This window comes from Trematomus bernacchii, unplaced genomic scaffold (genome assembly GCF_902827165.1).
Source record: "Trematomus bernacchii unplaced genomic scaffold, fTreBer1.1, whole genome shotgun sequence".
NCBI lineage: Eukaryota > Metazoa > Chordata > Actinopteri > Perciformes > Nototheniidae > Trematomus > Trematomus bernacchii.
In genome coordinates, this window is record NW_022987593.1 from 4,612,055 (window position 1) to 4,626,380 (window position 14,326).

Here is a 14,326-nt window from a genome sequence, read left to right on the forward strand (position 1 = left end):
GTTTCTGATCTGTGTGTAACAGGATGACGTTTGGGCTCCCATGCTGTTTAACTGCAAACATTTCATCGAGTGCAGTTTTATTGTTATATGTCTGAACCTATTTGAACCCCCTGTGAAAAGCCACACAGCCTGACATACAATTTATGCCCAGCTGGTGTGAAAAGTTGATTGGAAATCACAGAGAGGTGAGAGGAGTAATCACCGTTTCTCCTTAAGAAAGCAACTTTTACTTTCGAACAGTACAACAAAAAATGCGAAGGCAATTGGAAAGATTACCAAGTTCACGATTTACCAGCGTTCAGGTCATAAAGATGGTTTTAAAATGATAGACTATTTTGATTAAAAACAATTTAACCATTTGGGTTTAGTTAGTGATGGGTGAATAAGTGGGATCTATCTGAGTTTACATAAACTGTACATCTGAAATGTGACCTCAACTACATACTTGATTTTTGTGAGGCACAAAGCACAACCATTGTTTTTATCTTTACCATGAGCTGCCTCATATGTTTTAGCATGTACATTTAAACTTACTGGTTTTCAGATAAGTGTAGTATAGTAAAGGTACAATATTGATTTTTAAATTGTGGTCGAGTGCAGTAACAATTTAAGGACAAGTACTTAAATTGTCCTTAAATTGTTCAATTGTAATTTAAGCATGATTCTTAAATGCAAAATGTACTCAGGTACTTTCCACCACTGGAGGGCAGTGACTGTAAGTCATCCACTCATCACATTTATTCTTGGGCTTTGGAGCTTTTCTGCTGTCTTCTGGCACGAAACATTAGGGTGAATGTGTGTGCATGCATGTGTGTGTATTGTGACGGTCACACATTTGAGCATAGTATGAACACAACTCTGAAGTGCACGCATTTAAATATCTTTTAAACCGACAACTCAAAAAGTAAAATACTGACTGAATGTTTTGTGTGTTTGACATTGTAACAGGGTGGCTCTGTTATAAATCGTGATATTCAATCATATATTAAATGTTAAACAGGTTAGGATGCTACTGTATACTGACAGAAATGTATGTGTGTGTGTGTGTGTGTGTGTGTGTGTGTGTGTGTGTGTGTGTGTGTGTGTGTGTGTGTGTGTGTGTGTGTGTGTGTGTGTGTGTGTGTGTGTGTGTGTGTGTGTGTGTGTGTGTGTCAGTGAAAGGGAGAGAGCGGGAGCAGATTATGATCAAGTGACTGATCCGACTGGATTACACCTAAATGGAGCTCAGGACTTCCCTTTAGAGAGAGTGAGAGGAATGCAAGTGTTCGGAGGGGTCTTGTGGAGGGGAAAGATATGAAAGGTTAGAAGGTAATCAACATTTTATCATTTACTAGATTAGTGATTCCCAACCTCGGGTTCAGCACCCCTCCGAGCGGTCACAAGATGCCTCTGTGGGTTCAAGGGAGGATTTAATGGACAGGAAGGGAAATATATACGTTTTGTAGACATTCATTTTGACTCTTTTGGGAAATAGAGGGTTGTCAGCCATGGTACAAAGGTTTTCCTCTATGAAATGAATGATTACATCAACAGCAGGGCTTATAACTATTGCTTACTATTGTTTAATTCAGCAAGATACCTTTTACAGCCTCAACTTGTTGTGCAAGTAGCTAAAGTTAAACTATGATTTGTTGGATACTCAGCTCAACGATAGTTATGGTTCTCGCCAGCGGATTGTTTTGAAACTAGCACTTAATATGTGTTTTTTTGGCATTGTGTCCACCATTTCCAAAGCTCTTAATTGCGTGATTAAAATATGGACCCTAGTTACAACATTTAAACCTATAAATATAATATGAATGTCAATTAAATAGAGCTATATTATAATTTTGAGCCAATGTTGACAAGGTTAACACTCAAACTGCCCTAACACTCATGGTGCAAGCACCTACTCCATGTTAGCCCTATAACCCCACTGACACTGACTATAAACCCTTCACCCCTTTAACTATGAACTGCACATTCCTCTGTATATTTTTCACATTTCTAACACTACCTCATATAAAACTGCAGATTTCTCCAATTTAAATGATGATACCCTTCACATATTTGTTTGTAAGTTTGAGTAATTTGACATATTTATATTGTTGTTTGTTTATTTATTAATATTTCTTATAAGCATGTATCTTATTTTTTTTTATTAAACTTTTTTTTTAATAATAGTTGTATTTTTGCTCATTTTGACAACTTCATTTTCTGTACTGTGTAAACAACATTATACACCAATCATGTGTAAATCTACCTAAACCTTTTTCTGATTCTATTTCAGCCATATCAGTCAATTATAAGACGGTTCATTTTATGTCTACATACACTTGTGCCAGCAGAACTTTTCAGGTCCTTCGTCAGCTTTAAAGTTACCATTTTACCAAAACAATAAATCCACTGCTGCTTAACCAGGGTGCAGAGTTCAGCGAGGTCACAGTCGACTCACTAACCCCTGATTCAGAGCCACCTGTAATGATCAACCCTCAGCAGCTGTGAATATAAATCTGTAGGCTCTTGTATCAGTGAAGCTGCCTGACCTAGCATGGAGTCTAATTGTTTTTGGAGAACTTCAAAGTTGTACCCAACCAACAGAACGGCTCTGACTGGTTTAGAAACAACAGAAAGCAAACCACAAGTGGCCAACTGCCTGAAATTTGATCTGAAGAATAAAAGGAGGAGGGAAAAGAGTAAGAAAAACTCCCCAGGAAAGAGCGAATGAAACACAAGGAAGTAGAGGGCCAGCTAAAAACACTCTTTGTATCAATTTGCATTCATTTGTGTCTGTGTCTGCATGTGAACGGAGTGCCTGCATTCCTTTGCTTGCAGCTTATGACATACTACTTTCCTGATAGGGCTTGCCTTTAAGGTCAAAGGTTGCTGAAGTGGAGTGAGTACTGAGCAGAGCTGAACTTCGAAAGCAAGGTAAGCTGTGCAGGCGTGAACGTTGTGTCTTACATGTGTTTAAGTCAAGTTTGCTTTTAGTTTTCTCTTCTGTGATGAGGAGAGGGTTGAAAACTGAAACTGTGTACTAAAATAGAAAAGATATACGAAGTGTCGAGGTGCCATAAAAGCGATAGTTGTGTTTTAGTTTTGCCTCTGCAATCGTGAAAGGAGTTGCTCAGGAGGTTGTTTACCACAGGAGGTTTTGGTCTCTGCTGTGCAACAGCTGTTTCCTATCAGTGCAGAGGCCTCTCTGTCATCCTCGCTCTCGCTTCACACAGCGGCTAGTGAAATTATAATCTTTAAACTTTTGCAAGCTGTGACCCGATCTTCCAACTTGCTGATTGTATCATCTCTGCATTTCTCTGTAAGATGTACTCAGTCTGTGTAAAATCAGCAGGTCTCAGTGTTAAAGAGGAGGACAGTTGTAATACCTGATATACCTGACTAACTTTTAAATTATTTATGCACCAATAATGCCAATACTGCCATTAACTTCAACTTCAAGCACTTTAACAACAATGGCAGACCACATTTCCTCTATGCAACTTGTTGTCAGACCATTTCAAAACACAAGCACTTTCCAAATGTAGCAGCCAGACAGCAAACTAAAACAATAGAGAATTGATCAGTTTTTCACTTTCTAAACCCTTACAGTTTGAGCAGAGTTGTGCATTTGTAGACTTAACACTTATCCCCAACTCTAGAAACAAAGGACTTATAACATATATTATTATATTATATACATATCATGAGTAATAATTAGGTATTCTGTCCATTAGCTTGTCTACTGTGCTGTTTGTTCTCTGAAGCAGATGTTTGTTTTAAAGCAGCTGTTTCACCTGTTTCTGATCTCATTCAGTCAAAGCGCTTTCCTGCCTCAGGTTTTCTCTGAAACTACAGTTACAAGAACAAACAAGACTTCCTATTCACACATAAATTAAAACAATTTTGAATTAATTCCACAGGAACAGTTTTGGGGATATGTCATATTATTCCAACTAAGAATAACTATGGTACAAATATTTGTATTAAGAACATTACATCCTAGTAATAAGTTGGAACATATTCCTACTTCACAAAGATCAAATGATTGAAGAACAATTAATTGAAAATATAGACTATGGTGTTGTATTTAAACTCAATACATTTGAATTCCCCTTCATACGAATCAGAAAAGACAAATGAAAACTACTGCTTTACTTTAAAGAAAAAATATACACAAAAACCTTCACCCCTGTCATTGATTATCGAGTGAAATAAACAGCCATAAAAACACTTCAAGTTTATGACTTCCTCTGACCAGTTGCTGCTGTTGATGGGACAGAAGAGTAAATGGTCGACGGCAGTTTAATGTGTTCAAGAAGTCGTCTGCAATCATTCACAGAAAGTTCCAACAACAGACTGAAACACTTTAACCTCAGTTTCTGACCATCAGGTTGAACCTTATTTCAGCATCCGGTCACAGTACTGTCTGGTTTATGTATAACCTGTTAATTACACTTTAACAGGTTTGGGCAGACCCATGTGTTTGTACCGTCACGTGTGTAGGCATGGGCTTCATGAGAGGGCAGGGCAGAATAAAGTAAGAGTTTTAAACACATCTAACAATGTTACTTTTTGTTCCTGCCAACAGATGGAGAACGCCTCTTTCTCGCCAGTGTCCCGGGTTGCCATTTGTGGTGGCACCCATGGAAATGAGATGACAGGCATGTACGTGGTGAGAGAAATGCAGAGACAGGAGGCAGATCAGACTGGATCTGTTTCTATAACCACCGTAATATCAAATCCACGGGCTGTGGAGGTTTGCAGAAGATATACAGAAACAGATCTCAATCGCTGTTTCACAAAAGCCTTGCTGAGGTAATGTTGAAAAGAAAAGTAAAAGTACCAAACTTTAGCAATAGTATTTTAAAAGCAACTCACATTTGAAAACTGCCTTGTAATATAATTATAAAAACGGCTAGTTTAGAGGATGCATGTATAAGAAAACTCATTACGTTTTCCAACTACCAGTTCCCCCATCACAGATTCAACCCCCTACGAGGTGAGGCGCGCCCAGGAGATTAACGCTCTGCTCGGGCCCAAAGAGAGCCAGGAGGCTGTGGATCTGCTGTGCGACCTCCACAACACCACCGCCAACATGGGCATGTGCCTCATCTTTTACTCCTTGGACTGGCTCACACTGCACATTTACAAATACATTCAGGTAAGAGCATGGAGTCATCAAGACTAATATGTACAATTAGACTTCATGACATGCATCTGACCTGGACTGTAATGATGCCAAAGATTAAAAACCGCAAATGTAGACCATAAAGTGCTGGAACTGTAGGTCCCATAAGGTTCAAATTAAATTATGTTTGCATTTATAAAGAAATACTGTATTTTACTTACATGTATTATAAAGAATATCCTATTTATCAATGAGAAAGGGTCTGAAGACAGTCTTTCTTTATGTTCAGGAAAACACAAGAAGAGGCCTGGGCGGTGGGTGGCACTAGAAGAGAGGTTCAAAAAAGTCTTTACTATTCATACTGGGGACCACACATTTCTGTGCAGAATATCATCAGAAATCTTATATTGATCCCACAGCGGGAAAACCTACAGTGTTACAGCAAAAGGGATAGCATAGATAGAAAAGGAATACATAAAATGAGTTCACTAACCCATGAAATGAAGAGGCAATCACATACTGCAGGAAGAAAGGACCTGCCGTATGTCTCCATGAGGCAAAAACTGAATCTATGGTCAAATTCCTGATAAAAGGGTTATAAAATATTTTATGTTAAAACTCAAAGGGCTTAATTGAAGCAACTTTTCTGGTTTTCAGAGCAAAATGACCTCTGCGCCTGTGAGAGCAATGCTGCTGAGTTTACCCAAATCTGAGGCTTATTCCTTGGAGTCAGTGGGTAAACATGGCTTCAGTAAGTGTGTGCGTCTGTCTGCATGCATCCGAATAATTCGACTGATCAATGTGTAAGATACTAGAATAGCTTTTCTTGTTTTCTGCAGCGATAGAAGTCGGTCCTCAACCCCACGGTGTGCTCAGAGCTGATATCTTTAACATGGCGAAAGAGGCAGTGGATCACACTATAGAATGGCTTCATAAATTCAATTCTGGTAAGAAAGAAATATTTAAATAGAGAGGTTATCAACAAAAAAAAGTACATATTTTCAAAGGCACCTTCTTCATCTTTCCTTGTTTTGCTTACTGGGTAAAAATGCTATGCTTCTTGATGATTTAAGGAATCTGAATTTGAAGTTTTCTTTAAAAATAATGTTACTTACGTAATTACTTATCCATAGTGTTATCTAGAAATTAACATAGTTTAGTATTTATTTGCTCAGGTTTGAGATAAGTGACTCTGGGATTTCTGTCTAACCCAAGTACAACGGAGGGTCGTACAGCAGATATCTTAAAGCCTGGCCAAACCATAACCTTCTGCAAGATACCATCAGGGTTAAGAGAAAAAATGTTCTTATCATTTAATAAAGCTGTTATATTACCACGTTACCTCTGATGCTTAGCCACCTTGAACACACCACCATTACAACTCATTACTTTGCCAACAGGAAGTACTTTTGAAGAAGGTGAAGTGGAAGCATACACTGTCGTGAAGAGTGTAGACTACCCAAGGGATCCAACGACCAATGAAATTACTGCTACCATTCACCCCGAGCTGCAGGTAAAGGACAAGTACATCTGGTGGAGATACATGCAAACATAAGCCTTCACTGAAAGTGCCTATAATCTAACAACATATCAAATAACAATGCATAAGGGTCTCGATGGGTCAACAGACAATAATCGTCTGAATCTGCAGCTTCCCTTGGCTTCATTGAGCTTTATAGCCAGTTTCAGTCAGAACTCTGTTTGTCCAAAGGCAGAGTCATCTTTTCTTTAGCTAATCACAGGGTCAAAATGGTCAGGAAGCAGAAGAAATAGCTGGGAAGATACAGTATCTTATCAGTTTGTTAGCTCTCTTGTGCCTCTCATTCTCTGCTGGAGATAAAACTTGCAATGTTTTGTCAAAGAATGTAGACCATTCTCTCTGGAATATTTAAATATCAACAAGATAGCAAGAGAAACTCAGAGTTGGCTGGGCAGAGGCTCGTCAATTCTCTGGCCCACTGGCACAGTGATATGTCAATGTTGTGCCTCTCTCTCACTCTCTGTTGCCCCCATATTAGATATTGCAGGATTAGCTCTTTGCAAGAAATCGAACAAGCATAGTTACCAACATGTTAAACCATTCCTTTAAATAGTTTCACAGGGTAGTTTTAGTTACACAGTTAAATGCAAACATGCAAGATTGCTGTGATTTAGAAATCTATGAGGGTAACAGTTAACTTGATACTTGCATTGAAAAGCTGTCCTGATGCGTTTGACTAATCTATGAGAGGTCTCTATCTTCTCCAGGATAATGACTTCAAGCTTCTGCAGCCAGGCGACCCCATGTTCCTGTCTTTTTCTGGGGAGACGGTGAAGTACGAAGGAGAGGACCTCCACCCTCTCTTCATAAATGAGTGTGCTTACTATGAGAAGAAGATTGCCTTCCATTTAGCCAAGAAGATCACAGTGACCCTCCCGTCTATAAGTGTGAAGAAGGACTGAGACTACGGAGACAGAAGGAAACCAAGACTTAATTTACATACTTCAAATTATAATCACAGAGATGTGTACACTATATGTATAATCATGTTTTAAATCAACAACAAAAATGTACTCGCCTGTGCAGTGATTAAATATTCGACAGGTGCTGGACATGATAACATTATTACCTCCTTATCCTTATCGCTATACAATACAGGAGCAGCTGTGCAACAGTGCGATCTCTGGGAGGCAACAAAGGGTATTTTTGTATTAAATTAGAGTTTATTTTGTACTTAAGTGACATGTATACATGCTGGAATTATAATCCTGTACCTTCTGTATAATAATTAGACTAGGACATTGATATTTTATAAACTGTGGCAAATATGCAAAACACGAATTACTGTGAAGTTTTTGATGGTGTGTTCCGACTTTCAAATGATTAGACGCTGATGACTTGCTGCTAAAATATGTTTGTTCACAAACTAAGTTTAGCAAGTGAACTTTTGCTCATTGCCACGTAACACAAAGTTGAGTTGAGGTTTATGGGAATACCTGGGAATTTAATATTGCTCTCTCGAAAGAAATAGCAACAGAAAAGCATTTGAGTTTTTCTTACATCATTTCAGTCTAAGGATTGACGATTACTTTTTACTATTAAAGTACACCACAAGACAAGAAGTCAGCAAATGTCAATTTATCAATACAGAAACAGGAACAGTGTGCTTCAGAATACATAAAAACATTTACAAAAGCCTGTGTATACACATGAGACGAATAACAAAACATTGTGACACAAAAACATCACAATTTGTAATCTGGTACAAAGAAATGTGTAATATTGGTCACACAACAAAGTGACATATCATTCACTTTCCAGGCAAATGTTGAGTGTAGAGGCTTACATTTCTGACGATTTTCACTTGCAAGTGAATTCGGCAATTTCAACTGGTTTAAAACACCCGTCTATTTGCTCTGAAGTATCATGGAGCAGTATTTAAAAGGCTTTAACTGATGCAACATTTGGCTGTCAACCCAGTCAGTTGGGTAACTGAACAAACAGACCTTTAGAAAGGAACAGACAACCGACTGCAACCACGTCTAGAAAAACATTTCAAGTAGTTTAACAAATATGAAGTGGCAGTAGTATAATTTTGGGGCTGAAACATTAGAATTTAAATGTTACAAAGAGGTATCAAGTTTGCAAAAGTGGCGTCAAATCAACTCAGTATTTTACGTGTTAATAAATATGTATTCTATAAACACAGGTGCTAATGGGAGTGGTTACAGTTTAAGTGACATTTAGTCAACACATACCACAGGCTGAAATCAACAACTACTACAGATGACAGTAATGTCAGCTTAAAAAAAAAAAAGGCATGCAAAAAAGAAATCATAAAAAAAGGCTTTTATAATATTTGTCATGCACTAATAGAGAAAGCTACCCTGGCTTAGATAAAGACGGGTTTAAAATCTACCTATTACTGACTTAAGGGCAATGTGGTGAGCAGCTTTGGAAACAATGGCAAACAAAAAGAAGGCATTAAAATACAGCACACCAACACAGTTAACACCAGATAAAACAAATGACCCACAACATCTGGTAAAATACACTAGAGAACATGCTTTGGCTAAGATATAGGTTAGAGATCTGAGAAAAAACTAAAAGGTGAAATAACCTGACAGGTTTTAAACCTTATTATAAGCACTTATGATTCGCTGCAAAAATGGTTAGGTGTGTCCCTGCCTAGATCTATGATATCATGTTACTGATTTTTTCTATTTAAAGATTGTAACAGAGGAAGTGACCAGTACAGATGTGTTTTTAAGAAAGTCCTCAGAGCAGTAGTCTGATTCAGGTAAGAAGTTGTAGCAGTCTCTCTTTAGGCTACCCTGTACGCCGTCATGCGGCTGTAGTTTTTGCGGTGACTCCTCGCCGCCCACAGAAACAAAGCAGCTGCCATCATCTGCAGGGGGAAGGAGATGAGGGCGAGGTAGAGGGACCAGCCCAACGAGCCCACCACCCCTTCTGGGGGAGGGGAATACTGTTGGAGCAAATCCACGCCCGCCAGGAAGCAGCAGACGGTGCCCAGAGTGCACAGACCTGAAGAGGAGAGACGCAAAGATGAAACACAAAACAGACAGTTTGACGCACTGCTCGGTTTGTGGAGGTGTGAAGGCAGGAGGAGGAGAGAAACTAGAGAGTGAATGTATTATATTGAACAAAAACACATTAATGCTGAGGCAAAACAATTTTAACGGCAACAGCTGGATCCTGGCTCAGAACAACTCCACTAGCTTCAAGTCACTTGATCACTGTCAATCATGATTTTGTTCATACTGCATGTTGTAGCAGAAATATAAATAATTAAAGACCACCTCGGCATACCAAATATCACATACCAAATGACTGTGTATTCACAAGTCAACAGAGGTCAGGATCTACAACAATGATCGATGACATAAAGGTTTCCCTCATATTAATTATTCAAAGCAAAGAGAAAAACAGTCTGAGAAATTAAAAGCTAAAGGTTTAATTACTAGAAGTCAGATATGAATGTATGAAGAGAAAACTCACCTTACAAGAAGAGAGCCATAAGCAGCACCGCCAGGCTGATGTTAGTTTTAAGTTTGAGAATCATCAGCTGGACTAAGGCACCATGGCGCTGATGGCTAACATGTGTTCAAATGCCTCCAGCAATTATTTTCTATTCAAGCTCACACACTTGCACCATCATTGTGAGTGGGTCAGGACACTACATTTTAAAACGGTCCACAGTTGCAGCCTCTATCAGTACATACCAGCTACCGTACCTTTACTACTTTTAGTGTGTGTACTGATGCCGTCATGACACGCGTTAAATGCTTAAGTGTTATTAGATGTGGTTTGTTAGTGTTACACTTCACAAAATAACGTCTGCAGTGAGTTTAATTTAGTACAAGGTCTTCCCATTTAAATAAAACCAGCAGCCTGGTCCAAAAACAACCTATGGTGTATTTACCCTGTCCAATATAAATGATACATTGGGGAAGGTGTTTGCATAAATCCCAAGAGTCTCTTGCTACAGAACTTGCCACCACACCCCTTGAATTGTGTTTTCTTGTTTACATATTGCGAGATGGTGGAAAGCATCTTAAATCCAAATTTACCTTTTGAACATTTGAACAACTATTTGTTATTTATTCTGTGGTCCATGGGTGAAATAAGGTAATGAGCATGCATTTTGCTCACCTGCGAGCAGATGGAGCACTCCCACACCCAAGGTGGGGGTGAAGCTGCGGCACAGGCAGGCGCAGACCCCAACAAGGCCGCCAAGGAACACCAAAGCCAGGGACACCAGGGGTAGCAGAAATTGGCACCTCCACAAGTCTGGGAAAATAGAGAACATTAACTAAAAAAATACTTTCAACCCCTACAAATAAAACATTAATGTTAAAAAACATGGCAGCTACACATTAAGACATTGAAGGAAGAAAACAAAGAAAATTGTCACAAATGGATGGATATAAAAAAGCATGAGGAAGTGGAGACTGAACAGTATATTGTGACTAAAATTCTGTTTTTATGGTCTAGTGAAATTGGGTTCAAATGGAAGCAGGGTAAACAGAAAGCACAACACAAATGTGGATGAGGGGAAACAGGGTGGACTCACATGTTCTCAGCAGATCTTCCTCACTGTTAGGGTTTCCGAGATGTTTGTACTTTGGACTGAACTGCTGAGGAAGAGTGAAGCTCACACACTGCCTCTCCATCTTCGGATCTGAAGTCAAAAGAGAAAGCACACATTTAAATGAGCAGTCATCATTTGCTAAAACCCATGGTGCAATGTAAGCTTGAGCAGCACGAGCATAAGCAGTACATCATCAGATAATACACATTTGTTATCATTTTTACTGAAGAAGCTAGCTCTATCATTGCAGGTAACACTGCAAAACAATTGGCAATGAGTGGGCATTACACAGATAATATAACATTTGATTTTCAACTTTTACCCTTAAGTAACTTTCCAAGCTAGCCAAAAAAGAACCATTCTGTACCATTTTAAATAATCATAACTCTAAAAGAGGTATTCATCAGAGGCCTGTACTACGAAGCCGGATTTTCGCTTAGCCGGCTGACTTCAGGGAAAACTCGGGCTTTCCGGTCCTACGACGCTGGTTCTCTTTTTAGCGGGCTAGATCTCCATGGTAACTTATGCTGAGCAGCTAACCTCCTCCGGAGCAGGTTAGGTAGCAGGCTAAGAGATCAACTCAGTGAAAGCACCGCCTGCTGACCAATCAGAGCTCCGTGTGCGGAGTTTAAAGCGATCAATTCATATTACAGGATAGAGGAAATACAGAAAAACTGCCGTTGCAGGAAAGACGGCCGGCCAAAATCAACTGACTGTGTGAACGTGAAAATTAATAGAATATCCCCTCCCATCTTCAGAGCAATCTGACTATTATAATATTAGCGTTAAGAAAGCTTACTTAAATATCTGCCACGACATAAGTAACCGGATCAAAGTAACATTAAGTACAGTCCGCGGCACTGTGAGTGCAGACGTAGATGTGTCCCATTATCATTCATATCATATCACATCATAATGTATCATATATTTCCTTATTTGAGTCAGCTTCTTGAGCCGTATCTGGCCGTGCAACACTCACAGTGTCACATACTGTATGCAGAAGTATTATTTTAAGCAACACATTAAGTTGACGAAACACTCGAGTCAAATGTAATTAAAGTCAGATCCACTCGTGTCTTGGACGGGGCAGTGATTTCATAAACCTGTTAATGTACGCATTCAAACACTTTTTCTTTTACCAGCTGTATTCACCTTGCAGGTGCAGCTAGGTGACTTTTATCCTGGATAAAGTGTTTAAGTCATGGATGTTTAAAGTTTAACTTCTTCATATTTGACTAATATTAAAGTTCACTTTTCATTCAGGAAGTATGACGCTGCGCTGTCAGTACGCTTGTCCGTGTTTGAGATTGGTCGAATGCTCCAAATACCACCCCTTTCATGTGAACGCGCACCTAACTAGATAGGACACGGCTGGCTTGAGCGATCCACTTGATAACCAGCGTCGTAGTACAGTTTAGCCAGAGCGCGTATGTTTTGGATTGGGCCAACCGGCTAACTCAAACATATCCAGGTTAGGTTGAACCAGCTTTGTAGTACAGGCCTCTGGTGTCAAGAAAACAATCTCTATTGACAAATTTCATCAAAATAAAATGATATATGTCTACTCGCATTTCCCTGTATTGCAGTCAGACATTTGGTGTCTAAAAGTTTGTGATCTAAACTGCAATTTAAAATAAATCCCTCCCTAACCATGCATGCGTCTGCTTAACATCAGCTTATAATGTCAGTGCTTCCCAATAGTGTACAAGTACATTTCAAAAGTTTGTTCCCGTATCGTGCTTATGTTAGTGATCCTAATAAAGTATAAAGAATGAATTAGGGAGGATTCAAGAGGCTGTATCTGAAAGAAACCTGTAGAGATGGATAATCTGCAATAATGCACATTGAATGTACATTCTCATAATATTGAAGTGACTGTTATTTTGTACATATTGATTGTTGTGTTTTTATTTAGGTCTTAATGTGTGCACATGTAAAAATGTGTCTTTGACTGTGTATGTATATTGGCACACATCTTTTTATATACATTTGTTTTAATATTCGGGATTGTGGGAAAAGGTATTTCGATCTCTGTCTGTACACACAAACTGAAAGATTGACAATAAAGATGACTTTGATGTGATATATTCAAAAGGAGCTCATACCTGGCTCTTTAAACCAGTAGGACTGGCCTGGCACCAGTATGCACCTCCACCACAGCCCCAGGGTGCCGTTCAGGCGGAACAGGGTCTCGCTGTAGTTCTTCTCATCAAACTCTCCATTGATGAACTCATCTCTGAGCTCGGTGGCGTTGCTCCCCTCACGTTTCCCCGGTGGACAGCTGTACTGGTACCAGTGCTGAGTGCCCACCGCCACAGAGAGGTACACCGTGGCCATCAGGCTCAGCACCGAGCCGATCACCAGAGCTGTGGCATAGCGATTGTCTACCATGATCTAGGTCGTTTTGAGCTGGTGTATACAAGAATAAAACTGCAATTTGATTAAATAAATGTATGTAAATGTGTTGGCTTCCACTGTTTAATCTTTAAAACTGATATTTCCGCTTGGTATTAAGGCACCACGGCATGTCTGTTAACTATTGTCAGATAGTAATGGCAATGAGTATCTCAACATGATACTCTATTTAATAATATTGCAAGTGCAGCATTTTGAGAAATGTCCCAAACACGGAGGCGTTCAAATCCTGCAGAAAAAAACAAAAACACACATAGGTTAATTTAAACCTTTAGCTATTAAGTGTTTCTTGCTGTGTTACATCCTTTAGTTGGTTAGTTTCACGAGAAAATAGTAAGTTGTTGATGGTAAACACAGATAATAACAATAACAAGGAAGGTGGCTTCCTGTAACGTCGCATCTAATTAGCTAGAGCTAATTATCGTTAGCTACAGCTGGCTACATACGAAACATTTAACAATTACATTTGACAATTAAACGTTAAGGATTCAATTCATTTTATTTACCTCATCACGGGAACTGTCGAATATTGGCGTTGTTTCGTCTGCTCTTTACATTTTCAACAGGCCTCCGCCCTCTTCTTCTACGTGGGATAGTTTCTTCTTTTCATTTGTTTAGTTTTATCGGCGGTTAGCAACCAGCGTGTTAATACACTAGCGCCACCTTGTCCTCCGGCGTGTTACTGACATTATATTTACCAAACAGAAGAGAAGCA

General features: G+C 39.2%; 2 protein-coding genes across 4 annotated transcripts; one reads left to right on the top strand and one right to left on the bottom strand.

The window, feature by feature from the left end:
* The first annotated feature begins 1,253 nt into the window (after positions 1-1,253).
* On the top strand, positions 1,254-8,901 carry LOC117481706 (N-acyl-aromatic-L-amino acid amidohydrolase (carboxylate-forming) B-like). 3 transcript variants are annotated; one of them, XM_034129542.1, is made up of 8 exons: positions 1,254-1,308; positions 2,841-2,910; positions 4,565-4,791; positions 4,945-5,137; positions 5,762-5,855; positions 5,944-6,051; positions 6,505-6,617; positions 7,352-8,901. In XM_034129542.1, exons 3-8 carry the CDS (start codon positions 4,565-4,567, stop codon positions 7,544-7,546), a joined length of 930 nt encoding a protein of 309 aa, XP_033985433.1. In that variant the 5' UTR covers positions 1,254-1,308; positions 2,841-2,910; the 3' UTR covers positions 7,547-8,901. The 3 variants fall into 3 exon arrangements, with proteins under 3 accessions (XP_033985433.1, XP_033985434.1, XP_033985432.1); XM_034129543.1 differs by having other exon boundaries at positions 1,282-1,300; XM_034129541.1 differs by lacking the exon at positions 1,254-1,308 and having other exon boundaries at positions 2,677-2,910.
* On the bottom strand, positions 8,208-14,208 carry cldnd1b (claudin domain containing 1b). Its single transcript, XM_034129544.1, has 5 exons — positions 14,118-14,208; positions 13,302-13,840; positions 11,179-11,286; positions 10,758-10,895; positions 8,208-9,629 (listed from the first exon to the last, which is right to left on the bottom strand). The coding sequence occupies exons 2-5, from the start codon at positions 13,585-13,587 to the stop codon at positions 9,409-9,411; spliced, it is 753 nt and encodes a 250-aa protein (XP_033985435.1). The 5' UTR covers positions 13,588-13,840; positions 14,118-14,208; the 3' UTR covers positions 8,208-9,408.
* Positions 14,209-14,326: the final 118 nt, after the last annotated feature.

Excerpts from the sequence above, each read along its gene's own strand:
- cldnd1b (XM_034129544.1), bottom strand. The coding sequence starts at position 13,587 with ATGGTAGACAATCGCTATGCCACAGCTCTGGTGATCGGCTCGGTGCTG. Across the intron at positions 10,896-11,178 it reads GGAAGATCTGCTGAGAACAT|ACTTGTGGAGGTGCCAATTT; the intron begins GTGAGTCCACCC and ends CTATTTTCCCAG. Across the intron at positions 9,630-10,757 it reads AGTGCTCCATCTGCTCGCAG|GTCTGTGCACTCTGGGCACC; the intron begins GTGAGCAAAATG and ends TCTCCTCTTCAG.
- LOC117481706 (XM_034129542.1), top strand. The coding sequence starts at position 4,565 with ATGGAGAACGCCTCTTTCTCGCCAGTGTCCCGGGTTGCCATTTGTGGT. Across the intron at positions 6,052-6,504 it reads GCTTCATAAATTCAATTCTG|GAAGTACTTTTGAAGAAGGT; the intron begins GTAAGAAAGAAA and ends CTTTGCCAACAG. Across the intron at positions 6,618-7,351 it reads CCATTCACCCCGAGCTGCAG|GATAATGACTTCAAGCTTCT; the intron begins GTAAAGGACAAG and ends TATCTTCTCCAG.